Genomic DNA, 26,785 nt, shown 5'->3' on the forward strand with positions numbered 1-26,785 from the left:
TCAAAGGGATGATCTTTCATTTTGTGGACTCATTAGGCCACTGATACCTGATTATGCTAATAGCAAAACTGTTCCACACAACTGAGTTTCAAAACGTCTCAACTGAATAGATTTTTATGATCAGTATTTTTATTTTCTTTTTACTGAGATAGGCATAGTTAGTGAGACACTACCAACAAAAATTTCACATGGACAAATAATATGATAATTTTAGTTGGACTTTAAGAAATTTATTAATCTTACCTTTAATAAATTTTGCAAAAGCAAGGGGACCTTTAAACAATAAAGCTTACACAGTAGAGCCAAAGCAACAGCTCAGTTCTAAGTGGCACAGGTTTCGTGATCTATATAGAAATGTCGAGGTATTAACAGAATGATAATAATACTTGGGAGAAATTACATCCTTGCCCTAATCCCTGCAATGTTGGCAAACCTTGTAAGTTCCTGAAATACAAAGTGAAGGTACGATGTATTTAAGATGAAAAAATCCAACACAGAGAGACAAAACTATTAACCCAAATAGATGTTTAAACTTGTTAATTCAACTAAAACGCTTTCCCTGAGGAATAATTCACATATTACCTCTCTTGAGTGATAGGATATCTAATTCAAAAGATACTGTCAACTTCAGAAATCTTCAGATATGAGTTATTAGAAAGTTTTAAAGTGCTAATACTGTTAAAGGCATAAGTACACCTCCCTCGATATGTATGTTAGTATGTGTTTATGTACTTAAGTACGTATTTATTTATTTGGCTATTTTGAGGAATAAAGGTTACATTATCAATCTCCCTAGAATTTGGATTAATGGTTTTACATTTTTTTCATCAAACTATTCCCATTTTTCTAAATAATTATAAATAATAAGGGATGTGGATTATGCAGTCATTTGGATTTAGTATTAAATAGAAAAATTCAAACTGATCTTACTTTTTAAATTCAAGTATAAATATATAATGACTACTTTATAATTCTGTCAAATAGCAATATTTTGAAACACTGGAGTAATCCCATTGCCTTTCTTTGTTCTTTAATCATAATTAAACTTTCTTTTAACTAAATAATAATTTTTAATAATGATATTTATAAATATTTTCCAGACTAGGTTTAATTTTTGACATGCTATCAGAGTGAGTTTGCCTACATAATGTTAGAAAATTCTTGCAGATATAATTATTTTACATTATAGATATGCAATATTACCTGTAAATCAAACCATATACCAAATGCCCTAAGGTTATGTTTCTAATGATTACTTGTACCAACAGTATCATCCACTTTTATATCAATTTATAATTTACAAAATATTTTTACGTGTTGCCATCATTTAAATAACAAAAATACCATTTTAAAGGTAAGACAATGAAATTGAGAGAGAGATGTTAAGTCTTGACCAAGATCACTTGGTTGGAAATCAGAGAGCCAGGAGCGGATCCAAGGCTTCCAGCCCTCGTTCAGGGCCATATTTTTACATACTGACTGACTCTGCCAACATCAAGAACTGCCACCACACTTATCTTTCTAATTGTCTAAATCTGAATTTCAGTGAGTCTTTTTTCTTATTATCTTTAGTTGAAACATGTGAAAGTGAACCCATAAATGCCCAGAATTCATGAGATGCCCACACAGTTATCTTTACAAAGCCAAGAGCAAACCGAGGAGGGTGCAACTAGCTCACAATCGCTTTCCATCACTGACCAAGCGCAAGTCTGTGACCAGCCTCATCACTGAGCAGAGGAAATTGAAGTTATGCAAAAACTTTAATCAGTAAATACGTCTAAAGTTTAATAGGGAAAGAAGTAGATCAAAGAATACTTTAAGTTAAAGAAAAACCTTTGACTTTTTTTAGAACTAGACCACATATTTCATCTTCAGAGATTATCAAGACAAAAATATTTTGTTTCTTTTGCTTTTAGGTTATTACAAAACCAACTAATCAAATTCTGCCCCTGAACTATCTATTTACTGATGAATTTTGTTGATTTAGTCTTTCAGGTATTCTGTATGATATCAAATACAAAATTATTTTTACTTAAATTACTTCATCACAGAAAAGAGGGGAGGATTATACAGATCACAATTTTCAAAAAGTAACCTAAAATTTTTGCAGAAAAAGGCAATGTGAAATTACTTTAAATATTTTTTTAAAAGCTGTGTTTTAAAACAAGTTATTTTAGTAGAGAAAATTGTATTTTGTTTTACAAAAATGAAAATTAATGGGATATGTACTACCTCATATCATTCTGAAAACAGTGCCACCCAAGTTCAATGTAAAGCAATAATGTATTCACTCAGGAAAATATTTTCCAGCCTTATTATTTTTCATACAATTTGACAAACAACTATTGAACACAACAACCATTCATTCAGAACGTATTTTCAGTGGGAGAAATAATGTGTTTACACTCCATTTTTTATGTTGAATTTTAAACTAACCATTTTTTGTGTTGAGATAATCTTCCACACAAAAGTAAGAATACTATGTAGTAGTTACCTTGAATGGTTTGCTCTCTATCTTCTTGCGTAGTTTCTTTCCGTCAGAGTGATGGACTTGGTTAAGTCCAACCAAATATTTTACCTTATTTCTACTCAAAATCACTTTTTAAATCAAGATTAAGGCCAAAGGAAAAAAAAGTCACTTACTTTGCTTTAGCTTCTGCATCCTCATATGCTTTATTAGAAACATCCTCCAATCCTCCAATCAAATGCTTGAAAGAGCTGTTAGAGGCAAAACATAGTGAAAAGGATAAATCCTCTATGAAGCTGTGACAATGACAACATAGTCAATGATATATCGAAACACTCTAAAGAATCTAATAAAAATTAAAACACTTAACCTAGATACATTATTAATACACATATCAGATAATGATATAAACTCTGTGAGAGCAGGGACCTCTTCAGTCATGTTCATTTCTGTAGTTCCCACTACTGAGAACCAGAGCTGGCAAAAGCCGATATTCAAAGAATTGGGTGAAATAAAGTCAATGGCACACTGATACATATCACAAAGTTAATAAGTCAATTACAATGGTCAAATAACAAGACATATTAGTTATTGAATGCCTAGTGTATTCCAGGCACTATTCTTTTAATTCTCATGAGCATATATTAATTCCAATTCTGAAACAAACTAAAAGATAAGAATCATTAACTCTATGTAAGATAGTAAAATAATCTTCAAAGGCAAAATAAGAACAGGAGAGAAAATCAACTCATTCTGGAGAAGTGAAGAACAGACTTTAGCATAAACTGGGAAAAGTAATGTATGTGCTTAAACCCTATCTATTCAATATTCTACAATGCACCTAGAGCTATGTTCAGATCTACTTTATATAGTGAAGTCTCTTATCCTCTCTAATAAAAGAGTAATATGAAAATTAACCATCACTCCGCTACACGAGCCATGCCCACCCACCACACCCACCAGCCAATCAGGGTGAGTATGCAAATTAACCCCAGCCAAGATGGCTACCAGAAGGGAGGCTTGGGTTTCCCCGGCAACAGAAGAAGCCAAGCTTTCCACACACTCTGGCAGGCCCAGGTCTCCACTCAAGGATAAAAAGTTTCAATTATAGAAGGTAAACAAATCCAAACAGCAGCCATGGATCGAGCAGGAGGCTTGGCTCCGTTCCAGGCTACAAAGTTTCAATTGTAGAAGGTAAATAGATTCCAGATACCAGGGCCTCCTCTTGGGTCGCCAGGGGCGTGGCTTGCCTGCAAACCACCACAGGCCCCTCGCCCAGGCCAATGCCCCAAGGGAACCCCACCCTGATCCAGGACACCCTTCAGGGCAAACCAACTGGCCCCCACCGGTGCACCAGGCCTCTATCCTATCTAATAAAAGAGTAATATGCAGATTGACCATCAATCCAACACATAATATGGCTGCCCCCATGTGGTCAAAGATCCTGCCCCCATGTGGACACAAGATGGCCACCACAAGATGGACAGCAGGGGAGGGCAGTTGGGAGGCACCAGGCCTGCAAGGGAGGGCAGTTGGAGGCAATCAACCCTGCAGGGGATGGCAGTTAGGAGTGACAAGGCCAGCAGAGGAGGGAAGTTGGGGGCAAACAGGCAGGCAGGGGAGCAGTTAGACATCAATCAGGCTGGCATGGGAGTGGTTAGGGGGTGATCAGGCTGGCAGGCAGAAGTGATTTAGGAGCAATCAGGAAGGCAGGCAGGCAAGCAGTTAGGAGCCAGCAGTCCTGGATTGTGAGAGGGATGTCTGACTGCCCGGTTAGGCCCGATGGGATTGGGCCTAAACGGGCAGTCAGACAGCCCTCGAGGGGTCCCAGATTGGAGAGGGTGCAGGCTGGGCTGAGGGGCACCTGCCCCTCCATGCATGAATTTCGTGCACCGGGCCTCTAGTACATCTATAAAATATTACAGAGTTGGAGCCAATTAACACACACACAGGAATCACTCTTGAAAATTACTGAATGTAACCACATATAGTATAACTCTTATGCACACCACATTTTGGCAACCATTGAACTATAATGAATGAAGAAACAAAAGGCAAGTCTGTGTTTACAGAATCATCAGAGCCCTCCCTTACATGGTGCTTGGTGCTTAAATGGCTGGTTTTGTTCTATACACTTTACATGTAGTAACAAATACTGTAATAGTTATGGATATCCTATGATTTAGTATCATCCCCATTTTATAGATGAGGATACTAAGGAATGAGAGGTTAAGAAACTGACCTAAAGTCATGCAGCCAAAAGACTGTTAGGGAAGGAGCGGCCATTCTTTTATACTCATACTTACTAGTATACCACAGCTCCCACCTAATCCCTGACTGTCTTGAAGATAGCTATCACATCTCTAACAATATTTGAGGTGTGTGTGTGGAGAGTTTTAAAGTGCTGAAAGAAATTACATTTTGATTTAAACCTCCATTATCTTAATGCATGCAACTGGCTTTGTATGTGGTGAGTATTAAAACAACAACATATGGATACTTAGGTTCTGAAACATAGTGGGATGTTTGCTGACTTCAATTTAAATATTGTTTAGTCCCTTTCACATAATTAAAAAAAAAAAACTATAAAGAGGAGCCTGACACTCTTCTTAGGACTGATTTGTGGTTGGGGGAGTTCAGGCCCTTAAGTAATGATCTCATCTGGGGGCAGGGTAACTAATGCTGGCTAAATATACTATGTTTTTAAAAAAACTTCTTATTGATTTTAGAGAGGGAGGGAGAGGGAGTGAAAGAGAGAGAGACAGAGAGAGAGAGAAGAGAGAAGAGAGAGAGAGAGAGAGAGAGAGAGAGAGAGAGATCCATCCATTGTTTTATCTATCCATGCATTCAGCGGTTGATTCTTATATGTGCTCTGACCAGAGAATCAAACCTGCAACATTGCCTATCAGGATGATAATCTAACCAACCAACTGAGCTACCTGGCCAGGGCTACACTAATTATTTCTAATACAAAAAGAAAATGACCAGACAGAGGCCCAAGGAATCAATAATCTTTACTTAGAAAGCAATCCTGGCCAAATAACATTTTTCAAAACAGGCAACAAATGCCTCCTGCATTCTAAGTCTCCTTCACAATACATCAAACATTATACTTAACTAAGAGTTTTAAGAAAATGTAGGATTTTCAAGCTATATTAAGAAGTTCCAAATGCTTGTCTCTGTGTGTCCTGCACTGATCACTGAATAATTTATCTTGCTAAACATAACTATGACATTACAGAACTCATCCCTCCTGGTGCAAGTAGGAACTAATTAGTGGTTGGGTTTTCCCTCTCACTAATACTCTGTAGGAACACCTGCTATCTGTGTGGACCTCATCAAACATATTTGGAAACTTAATTACCTATAAGTATCAGATGCCTTTTTAAATATTTACTCAGGTCCTATGACATTTCTTGAATACTAAAGGAGAAGATTTGTGGATGTTTTATTTGGAGAGGGATTATGATGAAATGGTTTGAAAACTTTAACTGAATGAGCAGAAACCCTAAAATATTATGTATCAGTTACTATTACAAATATAGGAGACTACAGGAAAATCATTAAATTATTTTTAAACTAACAATTCATGAATGAGTTATATTTTAGTACCATAAAATAAAATAGCCAGTTTTACATATACTCTAGACATAATTTCAGAATAGATGAAGAAGATGTTAGTGAGCAAAATACTTTAATACAGAGTGTTTAAGAAATCCTTATTGCATGCACACTAAGTATGAGGCATTTTCCTGTTACTTTTCTTGGGGTGTGAAATCCAATTTTAACAAGTCTTGACAGAATTTTTTGAGGAGGTAGATGAGTACACAGAGGTATAAGAGGAAATGGAAAATCTATTCTATGTTTAATGCTGGTAATTTAAACATACTTGCAAAGGAGGGATAGAAAAGAAAGAAGGGAGGAAGGAAGGAGAAAGAAAAGAGGGGAGAAGGGAAGGAGGAGAGAGAGGGGGAAAAGGCGGAAGAAATGATGATCCTTTCACATCAATAATGTTATTTGTTAATATTTTTCTTAAGAAATAACATTTAGCCCTGGCCCGTGTGGCTCAGGTGGTTGAGCATTGTCCCTGCACTGAGAGGTCGACAGTTCAATTCCTGGTCAGGGCACATGCCCGGGTTGTGGGCTTGATTCTCTGTAGGGGGCTTGCAGGAAGCAAGCAATGGATGTTTGTCTCTCCCCCTCTCCTTCCCTCTCTAAAATCAATAAAAATCTTTTTTTTAAAAAAAGAAATAACATTCAAAATGCTGTGTTTCTCATTCTAGGAAATTTGCCTGTTTTAGAACATTAGAGTGACAGTAACTCAGTGGGTAGTAATTTCATTTACTGATGTTTTCATTATTAAGCCAAAACATTCTTCTGAAGAGAGCTGATTACTTAGTGGTATGACTAAAAGTGTATAATTTTGTTCTTCAGTTGTGATATGATGAGACATCATCTAGAGAGAAACAGGGTATTATTTATGAAATAGGCAGTCCAAATTTCAGAAACCAGTATTATCATGCTACTAAAAAATAACAGCATTGATATTCCACTTTATAGTTTATAAATCACTTTTTATATTCATATATTATGTATGTATTCAATAACTTATATTAGTTATTTTAGTCCTCAAGACTTCCTATCCTCTATTCCACAATACCATTCAGGAATCTTGTAAGAAAATGTTTAAAATGCAACTTTTTCAAATTCAAAACAGGGTCTGAGAAAAATCTCAACACTTATTTAAGTTTTTTTCTTGATTACATCCTTAAATAAAATGGTAATCTATTTTCTCTTTTTTTAAAATATATTTTTATTGATTTCATAGAGAAAGGGAGAGGGAGAGGTTAGATAGAAACATCAATGATGAGAATCACTGATCAGCCGCCTCCTGCACGCCCCCTACTGGGGATTGAGCCTGCAACCTGGGCATATGCACTTGACTGGAATTGAACTAGGGACCCTTCAGTCTACGGGCCTCTGTCTTATCCACTAAGCCAAACCTGCTAGGGTGGTAATCTATTCTTAACAGTTAAAATTATAAGTCAAAATGAGTTAAGAGTAAAATCTTAAACCAGAAAACTATTGCAAACACTTCAATGGTACTAAAAAAAATATTTGTCAAGCATGGCCTGAACTTCTGAGAAAACCCTCTTAATTTGAAAGGTGTATAAGATTACAGCTCATTAGAGTTTCCTAGCCTGAATCTTGGCTAAGTCCCTTAAAATGTATTTACTAAAAGGAATGAGAAAGTGTCCAAAATTAGTTGGGGCACTTGCTGCTTAGCTGATTCAAAGATTTTAGAGGCATCCTTCATTATTTTGATACTTTGAATCCAGAAAAATCTGTTCATCCATTTTGTGGATTCAGGTAAAGGCGCTCGTGTTTATTTTTTTGTTTGAGTATTTATTTATAACTAGCAAAGTTATAATTATTTGTAGACCATATTATCATGAACCAAATGAATATATGTTTCTTCAGAGGGAATATGAACCCCAAATACAGTAAAACCAAACATCCAAGTTCTGTCAACTATCCACCCACCCACCATATGTATTTATGCAATGCCTACTATCTCTAAGGAATGGCTCAAGCTACTGTGGATTATGCAAAGAGAGTAAGGAACACCCATAAGAAATGTATAGCCTTATGTAAGAGATAAAACAAGGGATTATAATACAAGGTAGGAGGTGAACAGCGGGAGGAAGCCTCTAGCGTCTATACAAAGATTGTCATCAACTCAAATTATAGGACAGTAATTTTAGAGGAAGGAATAACACTTTTATGAGAAAATGGCTTTCTTATCAGTGTTTTCTTTATTTTTGCATGTATGTTTATATTTGCAAGAGAATATTACACACACCGACCAAAGTGATAGATATTTGGTTATCTCTGTCTTTCCTTTGTAACAATAATCCTATATTTATCATGGGGACTATTCATTAGGGAAAATCAATTACAAATACCACACATTTATTTAAACCATTTTCTAATTATAATTACACACTTTAAAGGAATTGACATTTTAAAATAATGATCCAAATTGGCCTAGTGACCAAGAAATCAAAAGTTAAGAACTGATTTTAGAAATGCTTCCTATTTATTTGCTGTGATTTTTGAGGAAAAATCCATGTACAATGAACAAAGTTTTTTATGTATAATATGTTTAGATAGTTAGTCTTCTCTAAGGCAGAGCCTTGTTGAGTTGATAAGGCTTCTTAGGTTAGTCAATGACATGGTCTATTTTTGAATTTTTACTTTTTTTTTTCCTGATCCCAAAGGCAATATGTTGAAATTTTGGAAGACGTTAAAAAACTCCAAAGAATAAAAAGATTATTTGTAATGTCATAGCCCAGAGCTAAACATTAATATTTTAGCATGTATTCTTCTAGACTAGACATTTTTCAATGTTATTTCAAAGTTGGAACCGTATTGTTTTAGAACTTATTTGACTTTAGACTATGTTTGTGCTTATACAATAACCAACCTAATGGTTAAATGAAAAAAAAAAAAAAATCCAGTGTAGGACATGCCTGATTATATGGAAACATCCTATAAGGATGGACTAAATGTCTCAATATTATTTATTTGTTTATCTAATAACTAGTAGCCCGTTTGCACGAAGATTCATGCAATAGACCTTCATTCACCTGGCTGCCTGCACCAGTTTTCTGCCGGCACCGGGGACCCAGGCCTTGGCTGTGGCCACCGCCTTCTGCCTTCTTTCAGGGTCCAGGCTTGGCCCTGGGCGGTGGCCTTGGGCTTGGCTGCACCCAGCGTCCCTGATACCAATCCCAGGAGCCGACCCCCAGTGGTCTCCTGCGATCGGCACAGGCTCCCCGCTGGCGCCCAAGGCCGGGAAAGCCTTGGGCGGATTTCCCAGCCTTGGGCTCTGCCACACCCCAACGTCCCTGCAACGGTTTCCTGGTGGGCGTGGTTTATGGGCGTGGCTTGGTTGGTGGGCGTGGCTTGGGCGTAGCGAAGGTGCGGTCAATTTGCATATTTGTCTATTATAAGGTAAGATTTTACTGTTGAAGCTCTTACAATATCTCTGGCTTAAGGTTGTATTTTTTACTGTTTTTGACTTTTAATCTATAACTGTTAAGAATATGTTACATCTTATTAAAGAAATAGAGGCCCAGTGCACAAAATTTGCACACAGTGGGGGAGGGTCCCCTCAGCCCCGCCTGCACCCTCTCCAATCCAGGACCCTCGGATCGGGCCTAAACCGGCAGTCGGACATCCCTCTCACAATCCTGGACCTCTCACAATCCCTCTCACAACCGCTGGCTCCTAACCGCTCACCTGCCTGCCGGCCTGATTGCCCCTCACTGCCCCCCCTGCCAGCCTGGTCGCCTCTAACTGCCCCCCCCCCCCCCCGCCACGCTGGCCTGATCATCCCTAACTGCCTCTGCTTGCTGGCCTGATCGCCCCCAATTGCCACCCCCTGCTGGCTTGGTTGCCCCTAACTGCCCCCCCCACCAGCCTGGTCACCCCTTACTGCCCCCCCTGCCAGCCTGGTTGCCCCCTGCAGCCTGCTGTTCAGTTGTTTGGTCATCCCTCACTAACCCCCCTGCCAGTCTGGTCACCCCACGCAGCCTGTTTGGTGGTCTGTCTGGTTGTTTCAGTCATGAGGGCCCCTGGCTTTTAATATATATGGATTATGAAAGAGATACACTGTTTTAAAATATGTATTTTGAGATTCCCCCCCAAACCATTTTTGATTTGTAAATAGACTATCTTAAATAGTTATATGCAAGTTTCTTATATATAACTAGAGGCCTGGTGCACAAAAATTCATGCACTCGGGGTGGGGGATCCCTCAGCCCGGCCTGTGCCCTCTCGCAGTCCAGGATCCCTCAGTTGAAGTCCACCTGTCTGCTTAGGCCTGCTTCCCAGAAGATCGGGCCTACGCTGGCGGTCAGACATCTCTCTGGCAGTCCGGGAGCCCTCAGGGGATGTCCACCTCCCTAGGGGAGAGGGCCTAAGCAGCAGTCGACATCCTTAGTGCTGCCAAGGAGGCGGGAGAGGCTTCCACCACTGCTGCTGTGCTCGCCAGCCATAAGCCTGGCTTATGGCTGAGCGGAGCTCCCCCTGTGGGAGTGCACTGACCACCAGGGGGAAGCTCCTGCATTCAGCATCTGCCCCCTGGTGGTCAGTGTGCATCATAGCGACTGGTCATTCCTGGTCATTCAGCCATTAGGGTCAATTTGCATATTACCCTTTTATTATATAGGATTCACCTTTACCTAACCATGATTGAATTTAGGAATGTGTTGTAGTTTGTGTTACTCATAGTATGACTGGCAAACTGTTACTGGTCTGTGAAGAGATTAAGTAGAGAAGTTTAGAAACTTTTATAGCAATTTGACATTGCTGAGATATCCAAGGTCAAGCTTGGTGGATTCATATTTTTTAACAAGACATAGACCTGTTTAGTTATTGTCAAAATCATGAGGTGAAAATCATTTGCTCAAACTGCATGGAAGATTAGTTTGCTAATTGTAACCCAGAGTGTACAAAATCCAGAATCTATTTCTTTTATTGAAAGATAATTTAAATTTAACCTTAACATTACAGGATAAATTGGTAGAACTGGCTATAATTTAACGAGGGATCAATGAAAATAGAACATTGTTTGTTCTGTTTTGGGTGAAAGAAAAAGAATATCCTAAGTGTGTTGAAATAATTTTAAAAATCACTTTTTCCATTTCCTACAAGGCTCTTCTTTGAGTCCAGTTTCTCTACTCTGAGTGTATTAAACAAATCATAAAACACTTTAGATACACATTATTCTCTGCAAGTGGCATTTCCATCAATCCAACCTAAGTCAGAAAAGTTAACAAGCAAGAAACAGGCACATTTGGCACAGTAAGAGTAAATATTGACTACGCACTGTTCTTTCAAAGTGTACCTATTTCAGTTAGGACAGAGAATTGTTATTTCACTCATAAATTCTGGTTTTGTTGTGACTGCAAAATACACATAAAAGCCATTCTTTCTTACTGTTTATACACATACTTTCGATGACAATGTGATCAACTGTAGTAATTCTTTTTATCCAGTGTTATGTTTGTTCTGATATTTTTATCGACATAGAATTTTATATATGTTCAATGTAATATTTCTTAAAGGGGGCAGTTATTTTTATACCTCTTTAAATCTTATGTTTCTAGTAATCTATTTGTATTGTATTTGATAAAAGAATCTGTCTATGACGGAATGGACATTAAAATAGAACAGAACTGGCCCTGAGCACAGATCCTTGGAGAAGCACTGTCCTGGACCACTCACTTCTCTCCCACCCTCTCTTACATGGCTCCTTCTGAATCCCGCGCCTTGTGGCTGCCTTTTCAGAGAACTCATCCACAGGTCTGGGATTGGTAGTTTATGGTCAGTTCCTTCACTAAGACAATGAACTCTTTGACGTCTATTTTTCCTAACCGTGTAGCCCTAGTGCTAGTGAAGTGTCTGCACACAGAATTACACTCAATAAGTGCTTATTAAAGAGCTTAATGAAGTAATTACTTAAGCAGTTTTTATAAGTGGTTATTGAAGAGCTTAATGAAGTAGTTATTCCATCAATTTTTATAATACCTAAAGGTATCCTTAGTCCATGAATTTAATCACCCTATATTTAATTTAGTGTTTTTTTTTAAAAAAAGAAACCCATTAAATTTTGTATATAGTTTTAGAGAAAAATTAAAAGAATAACTGGCATATTACAGAATTTATAGCTACAAATAAAAAATTTTAAGACATGAACATAATTGTAATGGAAAATATTTAGAAGAAGTGCAGTTTCATAAAAAAAATAGAGTGCCTGACATCATAACAGATAAAAAGCATTGAATATGTCAAATCCATCACCTATATTTGGCTGCTCTACCATATACAGATAGTAAAGAAAGTCAAAACAGAGATACTCTGGGCACCTGCTGGTTTACTTCAGCTAAAGGCCAGAGCGACCTAGGAAATGGGAGAGGGGGAAGGGCTTCCCTGGATAGTGAAAGCTTCTCTCCAACACATCCAGGGTCTCTACTGTCTCCACTGCCTCCTTATTGTGGCACTAATGTGAGAGAGCTGGCGTCTCACAGCATCTGTTGGTCTCTCCATGGTAAGAGAACATCTGTCTTACTCTTTCTTTTTTTTTAAATATATTTTTTTATTAATTTTTTACAGAGAGAAAGGGAGAAGGATAGAGAATTAGAAATATCAATGAGAGAGAAACATCAATCAGCTGCCTCCTGCACACTCCCTACTGGGGATGTGCCCGCAACCAAGGTACATGCCCTTGACCAGAATCGAACCTGGGACCCTTGAGTCCGCAGGCTGACGCTCTATCCACTGAGCCAAACCGGTTAGGGCCTGTCTTACTCTTTCAAGAAGTTATTTTAGATCAGGGGTCAGCAAACGTCTGCCTATGAACGAAATCTGTCCCATGCCTGGTTTTGTAAATAAAGCTTGATTGCAACACAGTCACATTCATTCTTTTATATATTGTCCATGGCCGCTTTTACATATAACAGCAGATTGACTAGTTGTAACAGACAGTGTGGCCTGCAAAGCTGAAGATACTTATTATCTGGCCCTTTACCGGAAAAGGTTGCAGACCCTCGTTCTACGTTGTTTTCTTCCCCTGATCCAACACAAAATCCTGTAATCCTGACTTCAATAATCTAAAATATATCCTCCTTTCTCTATTCTACTTTGGTTCCAATCACCTTTCTCTCTCTTGGGAATTCCATAATTGTGTTTCCTTTACTACCACTCTTGTGATTACACCGCAGGCAGGGTAATCCATCTGTTCTAAACATAAGTCAGATCACATTACTCCTCTACAGTCTCTCTGATTTCTCTCACTGTACTTCCTCTGACCTAGAATACATCAAGCTTACATTTGCCATTGACCTCTCCCTGGAATATTCTTTCTCTAAATCTTTGCATGCCTTTTTCTCAATGTCATTTAGGATTCAGCTCAAGGGTGTCTTCTTGACCACTGCAAAGGAGCCTCTATCCCCAAACCTTACTGCTCTCTCATACTTTAACCCATTTTATTTTCATCCCAGCACTTATCACTTGCTGAAAGGATTTTGTTTAAATATCTGTCATCTTCCCCAGGTTAGAATTAAGTTTCATGAGCTCCTGGACCTAGTCTATCTTATTCATTAATAACTCTTAAGGAACTAGAATATAGCCTTGTGTGTTATAGAAATTTGAAATGAATTAATGAATACATGAGTGGATTCATTCTTTTAATTACTTATTCATTCATTCTTTGTGTGACCAGGGGAAGACAGGCAAACTCTTAAGTCTTCTGAAGCAAAATTGTATTTAAAATTAAAGATATCTGAGTTGAAAGTCCTATGTACCTCTTTAAGAATCCACCTATATTAAATGGCAAACTTTTAAGACAAAAGTTTAGTTATAATGAACTCTTTATTTAAATTTTGGGTCCTAATGAAGACATACATTGGTATAAATATGGGTGAAATAATTTGAAACACTTAGTAATATGTCATTAGCAACATATAGGACATTAAATGAGGATAATAATTTATATCATGAAGGTAATGATTTATATCATAATGGGATTTATATTCATGAATCCCAATTGCAATTAAAGTGAAAGAAAGGATCTAAAAATGTAGCATAAACTTCATTTCAATTAAAAGCAGAAGAAATTAGACAAATCTCATGTGATAGTATAGCCTTTTAGGGGATAGAGTAAAATATGCTTTTAAGTATAGATTGCCCTAATATGACAAATTTACGTTTCATTTTCCTTAAGGAAAATAAATCTCCAAACTGTTCTAACATCAGACAATTCATGCAGTAGACAGATTTCTTATGACTGACCAATTATTTTAAGTGTTAGAAACTTTCTTTGCCTTGACTATATCAAATACATACTAACAAAATAGACTGTATACATTCCTCCTTCTACCATTAATTTTCTGGTCCCAAAAACCACTGTTTTGATATAGAACAGGATAAGAGCCAGTGATGATGTTTTATATATATCCAATTACTTTCTTTAAAATAATCTACTTTAAAGAAATAAAACACCAATACTAAATTATTTAACTCTGCTCATAATGCAATAGATTCTGAATTCTAAGATAATTTTGATGTTCATTTTCTTGATAAAATACACAAACAAATGTTTAATTTTTCCCAGATTTTATATTCTCAAAGCAGAATCTATGGCAACAGATAATATTTAATCTATTAAATATTTTAAGCTTATCTGCTTAGAAATTATTTCAAGTTTATAAATCAACATAATAGACAAAATTCTTATCAAAATTGTCTTCAAATAAATAGGCTACATTTATTAAAAACAATAAAAACCCACAGCTGATATAGTTTAGTTTATATAGCTATATTAATTATAGAAGATTTCTGTTAAAACTATTTTTTTATAACTGATTATTAAGAAAACTTTGTCTAAGGAAAATGGCATTGAACTTAAAATACTATGTAAGTCATTGATTTTTTTTTTAAGTAAATTGAAAATAAAATGCCAAGATACCACAAGAGCCCTAGTGGATAGAACATCAGCCTGCAGACTGAAGGGTCCAGGTTTGATTCTGGTCAAGGGCACATGCCTGGGTTGCAGGCTTGATACCCAGTGAGGGGGTGGTGCAGGAGGCAGCCAATCAATGATTCTCTCTCATCATTGATGTTTCTATCTCTCTCCCTCTCCCTTCCTCTCTGAAATCAATATCTATCTACCTATCTATCATCTATCTATCTATCTATCTATCTATCTATCTATCTATATATCTATAATATATATTTTTAAAGATGCCACAAGAAATCTCTCAAAATATCTTTTTAGTATACTTATTTATGACCTGAAACTCTTTGAAACAAAGACAACATTCATCTCTAACATTTTTACAAAAATCAGTCTATCACTATTGTTTTCATTTCAGTTCTCATTATATGACTGAAATGAGAAATAAATACTTTACAAGATAAAATCATTAGAAGCTAAGAGGTAAATATATTTTTAATGTCACAAAATGCTTGAGAATACCGTAATAACAAAAATGTTAAGCAAAACATGAAAGTAATAACTAGTATGTGTTAGGAATTGTACTATTTTACATGAATCCTTCCTGTTTTACTGATAAAGCAACTGGGGATAGGACAATTAAGTAATTTACCCAAGGTCACATGGCGAGGAAGTGTTACCACTGGGATCTGAATGGAAGCAACCTGACACTGATTCATAATCCCAACCAGTACATCATTTTTATCTTCCAATATGGAAAGCTGAAGCCTAATCACTGGAAATAGGATTCGGTATCAAATATTGTGCTCTCTCTCACAGGCTGTGTTCATGATCAGTGGAATTCTTAAGAGAAATATTTTTCATTTTAACAGATCATCTTATTTCTTCTATTCACTAAATCTATAGAATTTCCCACTAGACAGTGTATTAGTCTGCTAGGGCTGCCATTCCACAATGCTACAGACTGGGTGACTCAAACAACAGAAATCTATTTCTCACAGTTCTCATGGCTGAGAATCCAAGATCAAGGTGCTAGTGAGGTTGATTTCTGGTAAAGTCTTTCTTCTTCACTTACAGACACCCTTCTCACTGTGCCCTCACATGGACTTTCCTGTGTGTGTGTACCCTCCTAGAAAATCTTATTATTGTAAGGACACCAGGCCTTTTGGATTAGGGCTCAACCCCTATGACTTCACTTAACCTTGATTACTTGGTACAGTCCCTATTTCCAAATACAGTCACACTGAGATGTTTGGGGCTTCAACATATGGATTTAGAGGACATAATTCAGTTCATCACAGGAAGTTTCATGAAGACATTAATATGATTTAGAAGAAACATCTTGTGTAGCTGGGCCATTAAAGACCATTTTCATTTGTAATATTAGAGAAGTTCATAAAAAGTTAAATACTTGGTATCCATTTCTTTCCAAGGACCTAAGTATAGTGACATTATCATTACATTTCTCTCCTAGAGGATGCACCCCAACTCTTTCAAAAGCAAATCCTCTCTTCATCATCCTGACATGAACTCCTTTATCTCTTTCCTCTAGACTGTTGATCCATCAATTACAATGTTCTTTCATTGCCTCCATTTAGACTTTTCCTTCTTTTCAGTTCATAAACAGGATGGTTCCTCCAAACATAAAATACAAAACTATCCTTTGTGACCAAATAGCCAGTTTAAATATTTCTTTTACTATCTCTTATCCTCATTTGTAATTTAATTCTTAACTTATTTGCAACCTGACATTCTTTCCCATTTTTTTTCATTCTTATTACTCAAAGTTATCACTAATCTGCTGTTAATCCCAGTTATCTCCTCCTCCTCCTTCTCCTGTAGATTATGTCTCAGCATATATCACACACACAATTCTTCCTCTGCTGCTCCTCAAAGGTTAACAGTTACCCAAATTGTATACTTTGCCAATTCAATTGACTTATCCTATATAAAAAAGGCTAATATGCAAATTGACTGAATGGCAGAATGACTGGCTGCTATGACGCACACTGACCACCAGAGGGCAGACACTCAACGTAGGAGCTGCCCCCTGGTGACCAGTGCACTCCCACAGAGGGAGCGCCTCTCAGCCAGAAGCCGGACTCATGGCTGGTGAGCACAGTGGTGGTGGCAGGAGCCTCTCTCACCTCCGTAGCAGCACTAAGGACCCCTTGGGGGATGTCCACAGGCCTAAGCCGGCAGACGGACATCCCCTGACGGGTCCTGGACTGCAAGAGGGTGCAGGCCGGGCTGAGGGACTCCCCCTCCCCACAGTGCACGAATGTCGTGCACCGGGCCTCTAGTTTTTCTTATATATTTATTGTTTATGAGATGGTCAGTCTTGTTTTTTACCTGCATTATCTCATTAAAACTTCACAAAAACTCTATGAGGAAAGTACAATTATCCTTGTTTTATAGAAAATTTACAACGCATAGTTTCAAACTCAGCACTACTGACATTGGGGTCAGATAGGACAGGCCCTACAACATTTAGCAACATTCCTCTTCTCTAACCATCATATGCCCTTAGAAATCTCAGTTATGACAATTTTTTAAAAAGTCTCTAGATACTGTCAATGTCTCCTGGTGGAAAAACAAGAAACAAGAGATAAGGCTTAGAAAGATTATGTAACTTGACTGTGATCACAGCACTAGAAAATGGTAGATCTGGGGTTGATCCCAGGAAGCCTGCTTTTTGCTCATTTTCACATCATACACTAATTACACTTTCCTTTAAGCTCTGCCAGAAAATATCATTTCCTCAAAGATTTCAGTTAGGATCCCCAGAAAACTGACTTTCAAATCTGTCTCTGTCCTTGAACTTCCCAGATCCATACTGTGATCGTTTTTGCTCAGTGTCACATGCACATCTCACCAACACCACAAACTCAGTTTAGCCCACTTCATTAACCATCTTCCATCAAGACTTACTGCTAGGTTCCTTTTCTCCCTAAATGGCATTATCGTTTAACCACTATTGCAGGCTAGATATCTTGGTTTTATGTCTGACTTTCACTTTGACCCAAGTTCACCAAGTCTATGTTTGTAATCTCTCCTGAATCTGTTCTTCCTTTTCATATCTATTTCCACTGCCTTAGTCAGGCTATTGACACTGTTCCTTACCTCAGAAGCATTAGTCTCTCTTCCTCAATCTCTCCCGCACTGCTCTTTTGCAAAGATTACTGCAGCCGAATCTAGCTTGCCAGTTAACAATGTGTTGGTAAAGAAGAAACAGCTTAAAGAGGGTACAATAGACAGATCATGGTCTTGGAGTCAAACATCCCTGGAATTCTAATCCTGCTGTGTGGCTTTGAAAAAGTCATTGGGCCTCTTTGATCTTCACCTTCCTTTTCTGGATTTTCAAAAATGTCATTCTTTTCCACGGGACTATGGTGAGGACTGAGATGAAAGAGTATTAAAAATAAAGGCATCATACCAGGATGCTCAGAATTCACATACTGACTGCTCTAAACCCATCCCTTCTTCTCAACATTCTGTATCATCTATAAATTGGGGCCTTCTCACATCATAATTTTGGTCCACATTTTAATTAGTCACTGGGATAATTTCCATTTTCTCCGTTTATCCTTTCTTTCCAGGTACCTTGTTAGCCTCTACTATTTACTTCTGACATTACAGAAAAAGGTTATTTGAGCGTTTTTCTTCTTTAACAATTTTCCAAAGCCTTTTTAAATGTGTTTAGTCTTCTCCAGGACAAAGAAGCCATTGTAAAACAATGAACAATCTTCCAAGTTTTAATTGTCAATAACTAAGCTCAATAAATCAATTACAAGAGAAAAGTAAATGTCAAACTAGCTCTTCTGAGGTGGTGACATATTTCATGCCCTGGGCTGATATGCCCTATCCTGCCTTTTAAGATTCCTTCGATCAAAAAGTCAGGCTGGTCAGAGTGCAGTGAAACAGATGTTCTCACACATCACTACTGGGGAATGAACTGTACAATACCAGTGGTCGACAAACTGCGGCTCGCGAGCCACATGAGGCTCTTTGGCCCCTTGAGTGTGGCTCTTCCACAAAATACCACGGCCTGGGAGAGTCTATTTTGAAGAAGTGGCGTTAGAAGAAGTTTAAGTTTAAAAAATTTGGCTCTCAAAAGAAATTTCAATCGCTGTACTATTGATATTTGGCTCTGTTGACTAATGAGTTTGCCGACCACTGGTCTAGACCACAACTTAAAAATATGCATATTCTTAGAATCAGCAATTCCACTACTGAGTAGCTCCTCAAGAAAGTACTTCTAAAGAGGTACAAAGGTATGTGCAAATAATTCTTTACAAAATAAAAATACCATGTCAAAGCACATTTAAGAAACTAAAGAGACTTAAATTATACTAGTGAAATGTTTTGTTAACATGGTAAATTACTAATTCAACATGATAGGATAATGTGATGTAATGGACTTTGAAAATAGAGAGATTTATGTTCAAACTCATTTCTCTACTTTCAGGTTATATGTTTTGCAACATGATACTTGGGCTCTCTGAAGCCCAGGTTACCTTAACAATGGAGGAGAAAAAGTATTCTTTGCATATGTGCTATTAGAGAAGTTATGTATATATGTATTAATACATGTATGTATTATCATCAATCTATCAATATCAATTAGCTTTGTGATTGGCATGTGTTCAATAAATGGCGTTGTAAATCTGTCTATCAGTATATCTAACTATACCTATCTACTTCTATTTGTGAGTGTGTATATGTGTGTTTGTGTGTGTATGTGAGCAAAGTAGGAAAATAGTTTAGACAGCATGATCTCACTATTTAAGAAAACATACTGAAACGTTAGTTACCATGAATATCTGTATTATATCTATATTTTTCTGTGCTTTTCAATTTTTCTCAATGAACATTTATGTTTATAATACTTGACACTGACTTTATAAAATGTAAAAACAAGACAAAGAAGGGAGAAACAAATCAACCCTGTGTGAATTATGTAACATAATTAAATTTTCACTCAGCCCAAGTGGGGTTTTTGTCTAGATAAAACTTTATTATCAGCCCTAACCTGTTTGGCTTGGTGGACAGAGTGTTGGCCTGCAGAATGAAGGGTCCCAGATTCGATTCCAGTCAAGGGCATGTACCTTGGTTGCGGGCACATCCCCAGTAGGAGTTGTGCAGGAGGCAGCTGATGGATGTTTCTCTCTCATCGATGTTTCTAACTCTCTATCCCTCTCCCTTCCTCTCTGTAAAAAATCAATAAAATATATTTTTAAAAGAACTTTATTATCAATAGTGCTTCTAGAACACCATCATCCTTACCAACTACCAAATCATTATTTACCTTTGCTAGTCTGGTCTCTGTTTAATAGCAGTTCAATTACATGACTATCACAGGGTGGGGCCTAATGTGACCATTAGAGTTCATCCAAACTAGTAATTCTGAAAGGTCCTCCTTTGTAAGTAAAGCTTAGTCTGGGAACAGATTTCACTGTTTCTGTAGCTGATGCTAATCTAGTTCATGCATCTATGCTATGAGTTACAAAATGAGCACCCACTGCTAGATATATAGCAAAGAGAAGGAAGGTCTCAGATCTTCATGACCCAGCTGGGCCTGTAATAGCTCTCTCACCAGGGAATTGTACCTACCAAAGTAAGCAAAACCACTTAACTCCACCGAAAAAGCAATGTGAATATCTAAAGCAGAATTCAACTTTCAAACTTAATGATTAAACTGTTGATTTTTAAACTGATGGTTAAGCTTCTGTCAGAAATTAATCATGGAGCCCTGGCTGGTGTTCTCAGTGGGTTCGAGCATTGTCCCATACGCCAAAAGGTGGTGGGTTCCATTCCCAAACGGGGCACATGTGCAGGTTGCCAGTTTGATCCCATCAGGCAACCAATCGATGTTTCTCTCTCACATCAAAATCAATCTGTCCCTCAATCTCTATCTCCCCCTTCCCTCCTTCCCTTCCTCTGATCAATAAAAAAAAAAAAAAGAAATTAATTGTGGCATCTTCCTTTTTTGCTTTATCTCTAGAACACAAGAAGCATTATAATCCCTCCTCAAATAAAAAGCTAAAAACACCATACTGAAAACTTTTAAAGAGAATTTCAAATATGACCCTCTTAATTGAAAAAATTAAGATTAATTTTTCAGATTTGGAAACAAAGTTTTCTCAGCTTTTCTTATTCATTCATACAGCTGGTTTCTGGATTTCAAAGATGTTTATGAATCTCTAGAGAACAGTTTAAAACATCCAACAGAAAAAAATTGCACGCCTCAGAAATATAGACGGTTTTAAGAATTTACGGAAAAATTCTTTATTCACTAGTACAAAATGAAACAATAATTATCATTAACAAAATTGCAATATTTTAAAACTCATTAACTGTGAACTCCAACATCAATTTCCATTCATTGTCTAATTGTCAGGGGGAAGAAAACACAAACTCATTTCTTACTGCCAATGTAAATATCTGAATACCACTTAAGCAGTTTGAACTTACAATACCCATAACTGAATTGACTAATTACTTCCATCCCAACCTGCTTTGTCTCCCATACTTTTGATCTTTTATAGACAGATATCTCCCAAGTCTCCCAAGATAGAAGCACTTCTCTTACCTTCCACATTTATTTCCCCAAATCTGCTTTTGAGAAACATTTAGACTCTTAAGCTCTAATGAACAATCTGTAGGACTGTAGCTTAGCAATCTATCTTCCACTCCCTTCCTTCAAAAATAAATACAAACTGCAGTAGCAACAGCCCTATGTTGGTTCCTCATTGCCCAGAGGATAATATCTCACCTGTCTAATTGACAATCCAATTCCTTAACCCATAAATCCTGTTTTTGTTTTCTGCCATATTCTACTTACTACTATTCAATGGCCTTTCCAAATTCCAGGTCTTTATGGTTGCCCTTCCCTCAGCAAGATGTGCCTTTACTCTCTGTTCTTTACTTATAAAATCCCTACTCAAACTTAAAGACTCCACTCACATTGCACTTTGTGCAGCAAGTCCTCTGGGATGCTACAGGCAGAACACCGTCCTCCATTCATCCAGTTCTCGCACTGAAACGGTTTCTCTGCTGATTTTTTAAGAAAATATCTTTTTATTGATTTCAGAGAGAGAGAAAGGAAGAGGGAGGAGATAGGAGAAGCATCAATGATGACAGAGAATCACTGATTGGCTGCTTTCTGCTTGCCCCCTACTGGGGATTGAGCCTGAAACCCAGGCATATGCTCTGAGAATCAAACTATGACCTCTTGGTTCATGGGTCGATGCTCAACCACTGCACCACACCAGCCAGGCACATGTTGCTTTTTTTAATGTATCCGTTTGGCCAGGAATTACTCCTAGTCATACAAAAAAAACCCCAAAAAACAAAAAACACTGCTTTTTTTTTTTTTTTTTATAGCTCTGAATCTCAGAATAGGATTTGGTTTGGAATCTGTATTGTCAACTCTAAATTCACCCTTATTGACTGTTCTGTCAAAAATTATCTGGACTATTAATTTATTATTTTATTTTTATTTTATTTTTTTTTGCCACCTGGTACTAGAACTTTGCCAGAGGAGGACACTGGCAGACACTGCAAGACTAAAGGGTTTTACTTCCTGGTTCCAATGTGCTTGGTAGGTTTTTGCGGCTTCTCCAGTCTGCCTACTTCAGTATATGGAGTCCAGCAACACCACGCAGCCAGCAGCTTTCCCTGGGTACTTGTATACTTCCCATGAACAGCTTTCCCTGGAGCCCTACATGGAAGAATTCTGGTGCAAGTTCCACGGGCATGGCATCAAAGCACTTCAGACCATAGCAAGCCATGGCTGTTTCCTTCTCAGGGAGGGTGATTTTGTCCTGAAGGGACATTTGTTAATGTCTAGAGGGAGCGGGGAGGGGTTACTAGTATCTAGTTGGCGCAGGTCAGGATGTACAGGATGCACACAGAAATATAATATATATGACCCAAAATGTCAATAGTGCCAAATTTCAGAAACCCTGCTTAATGACAAGGTCTAGTTCTCTGTCCCAGCTGGGCAGGGTAGAGGGTGGAGAGGGTGAGGGTGAGAGGGAAGGGTCCTCTCTGAGTGCTCTCTCACAGGCTTAGGGTGACTATGCCTTATATCTCCTATTTGTACATCCTCTAGTGTTCTCTTTACTTCTTACTAGCTAATCCTTCCTTACTCCAATCCCCTATTTAGTTTCTAATTCTTCACAATAAACTTGTCCCGTTCAGATTACTGTGTGCTGTCTCTGTATTGGACCCAGACCAATACAGCATTATTCATTCATTCATTGCAACCGATGCTAGTGAGTGCTTACTGTATGGGCTTCCTGACACTGTGCTAAGAACATAGGGTGCAGCAGTGGACAAAATAAACATGGTGTCAGCCCTCAAGCTGGTGTAGTTCATAAGTTAAAACAGATGAACAAGTGTGGTAAATGCATGACATAGCAAGTAAATGATGATGCAGCGAACATTTACAGGAGAAACCAGCTCATTGCAGAAGGTCAGGGGAGTGATTGAGCAAAGGCCCCATTTATTTTTGATGAAATAAATGAAGTAAAGTATTAAAATTGCCATTTTCATTCAGTGATTCCAACTATTTGGCCAGATGGTGAGGTTTTGATGCAGTGAGGTTGGTTGTCATTTGAAGAGGCATTTGGAACTCAAAGATCTTGCCCACTAACATTTCTTCTTAGCAATAGAATTAATTACGGATTTAATCCAACAAATATATTTTGGCTTAGTTCATAAACCATCGATTTTTTTCTTTATCAGGTAGATGTTTTTGCTAATATCATTATGTTATTTATTTTCATGATTTTATTTATCACAGCTCTGAGTCTAGGGCTTCACACACAGTAGATACTTAATATGTGCTTATTGAGTTAGTAAATGCATGAGTCTTATATCTTGGTAAATTAAATCATAATGTGATTCCGGTAAAAAAGCACTGAAACATATATCATGAGACCTCTCTGTTGCAATCCTATCCTTAGCACTAAAGAGTTTGGACAATCCATGCCCTCCCTCCCCCAAGGATTCACCTTTCTCATGCCTCAATTTAAAAATAATTTAAAAATTTGAAAGATAGGGCCTGGTTGGGTGGCTCAGTTGGTTGGAGCATTGTTCTGTAAACCAAAGGTTTCAGGTTTGATTCCCAGTTAGGGCGCATACCTAGGTTGCAGGTTCTATACTGGGAGGCAACCAATCGATGTTTCTCACATCAATGTTTCTCACTTCTTCTCCCTTCCTCTCCCTCTAAAAAATCAATAAACATATCCTCAAAGTGAGGATTAAAAAACTTTGGAAGAGAAGTTTTTCAAAGTGTTATAAAAATGCTTTAGAGACTGGCCAATGTGGCTCAGTGGTTGATCGTCAACCTATGAACCAGGAGGTCACAGTTCGATTCCCGGTCAGGGCAAATGCCTGGGTTTTGGGTTCCATCCCCAGTGTGGGGCATGCAGGAGGCAACCAATCAATGATGCTCTCTCATCACTGATGTTTCTATCTCTCTCTCCCTCACCCTTCCTCTCTGAAATCAATAAAATATATATATTTTAAAAATGCGATTATTGTTGAAGGGAGAGAGGAACCAAGATGGCGGCATAGTTAAACAACTAATCTGCTGCCTCACACAACAATTTCAAAAATACAACTAAAAGACAAAACATCTACCACCCAGAACCACGGGAAAGCTGGCTGAGTGGAAGATTTACAGCTAAGAAGAGAAAGGAGCACAAACGCTGAAAAGCTGAGGTACGGAGGCACGCGAATCGGGCCGGCGGCGGGCGGCTGGGTGCGCGGCTTTTCTTCAACCCGCAGGGAGACAAGCTCCCGATCACTCTGAAATCCAGTTTCTGGGGACACTCGGGGGACCCAGACACCTACGGGGAGAAGCTGGACTCTCGGCCATCGGGTCGGAAAGTGAGAGTGACTTTTTTGCAGAGGTGCGACCAGCAATCATTGTTTACTGTGCTGGAGAGCGGGGCGCAGGGACTTGGAAACGTGGAAAGGCAGAGAGGGCTGACAGCAGCCATCGCCGTTGGCCACGCCCCAGCCTAGTGACGCCCTGAGACCCCGCCCTGAGGCCCCGCCCCACACATTCTACAAACCCGCCCAGGCTCCACACAGCGGCTTTTGCATATAAATGGCCTGTTCTGTGACAGCTCAACCAAATTAACTGTAGCTCTAGTCAGACTGCTCCAAATCCGCCCAAGCAAAGGAGGAGAAAACTAGCCCTTGCTGTAGCTCCTGCTGGGGGACACACAGTACACAAGGGTACACCAAGAGTGTCCACCTCAAGTAACTGGGAGGCTGACCCGTTGAACCAATAGGACACCTAGTACACAAAGCTACCCTACCAACTCAGGGAAGCAGCGAAAATGAGAAGGCAAGGAAACAGATCCCAAACCAAAGAAATGGAGGAGAACAAGCGACTGGACATAGAGTTCAAAACCACGGTTATAAGGTTTTTCAAGAATTTCATGGAAAAGGCCGATAAATTCCATGAGGACCAACTAGAAATTAAACATACACTGACTGAGATAAAAAATATTATACAGAGACCCAACAGCAGACTAGAGGATTGCAAGAATCAACTCAAAGATTTGGAATACAAAGAGGCCAAGGACACTCCTCCAGAGAAGCATGAAGAGAAGAGAATTCAGAAAGTTGAAGATAGTGTAAGAAGCCTCTGGGACAACTTCAAGCGAACCAACATCAGAATTATGGGGGTACCAGAAGAAGAGAGAGAGCAAGATGCTGAAAACCTATTTGAAGAAATAATGAACGAAAACTTCCCCCACCTGATGAAAGAAATAGACTTACAAGTCCAGGAAGCGCACAGAACCCCAAACAAAAGGAATCCAAAGAGGACCACACCAAGACACATCATAATTAAAATGCCAAGAGCAAAAGACAAAGAGAGAATCTTACAAGCAGCAAGAGAAAAACAGTTAGTTACCTACAAGGGAGCTCCCATACGATTATCAGCTAATTTCTCAACAGAAACCATGCAGGCCAGACGGGAGTGGCAAGAAATATTCAAAGTGATGAATAGCAGGAACCTACAACCAAGACTACTCTACCCAGCAAAGTTATCATTCAGAATTGAAGGGCAGATAAAGAGCTTCACAGATAAGAAAAAGCTAAAGGAGTTCATCACCACCAAACCAGCATTATATGAAATGCTGAAAGGTATTCTTTAAAAAGAGGAAAAAGAAGAAGAAAGATAAAAATTATGAACAACAAATACATATCTATCAACAAGTGAATCTAAAAGTCAAGTGAATTAAAAATCTGAGGAACAGAATAAACTGGTGAACTTAATAGAATCAGAGGCCTAGAATGGGAGTGGATTGATAATTCTCAGGGAGAAAGGGGTGTCTGTGTGGGGAGTATGGGAAGAGACTGGACAAAAATCATACACCTATGGATAAGGACAGTCGGGGGGAGGGGGGAGATAAGGGCAGAGGGGGGTGGGAACTGGGTGGTGGGGAGATATGTGGGGAAAAAGGAGAAACAATTGTAATCTGAACAATAAAGATTCATTAAAAAATAAAAATAAAAAAAATTAAAAATGCATTAGAATACAATAATGTAAATGCATTATCTATCTTGATTACTCATTAAAAACTGTGATTTGAGTGTGCCTGATACTTCCGGGCTTCAATTTTCTCACCTGTAAAATAAAGCTGAACTATAACAGGGTTTAACAAGCTACTGCCCTTAGCCAAATGGCAGAGTTAAGCTTTTATGACAAAGAAGTTGCCACAAAACTGAAAACAGTATGCATTATCTCATTTTTTATAGAAAAAGTT

The 26,785-nt window shown here is 38.2% G+C and overlaps 1 protein-coding gene across 2 annotated transcripts in view; it reads right to left on the minus strand.

Annotated features, from left to right (window-relative positions):
* Positions 1–26,785, minus strand: part of PRKG1 (protein kinase cGMP-dependent 1) — a 1,119,499-nt gene that overhangs the window by 104,261 nt on the left and 988,453 nt on the right. For both annotated transcript variants that reach the window (XM_008152952.3, XM_008152951.3), the window contains exon 9: positions 2,644–2,718. In XM_008152952.3, coding sequence (XP_008151174.1) covers positions 2,644–2,718 — 75 coding nt within the window. The remainder of the gene's footprint in view (positions 1–2,643; positions 2,719–26,785) is intronic.

Source organism: Eptesicus fuscus, chromosome 17 (genome assembly GCF_027574615.1).
Source record: "Eptesicus fuscus isolate TK198812 chromosome 17, DD_ASM_mEF_20220401, whole genome shotgun sequence".
Lineage (NCBI taxonomy): Eukaryota > Metazoa > Chordata > Mammalia > Chiroptera > Vespertilionidae > Eptesicus > Eptesicus fuscus.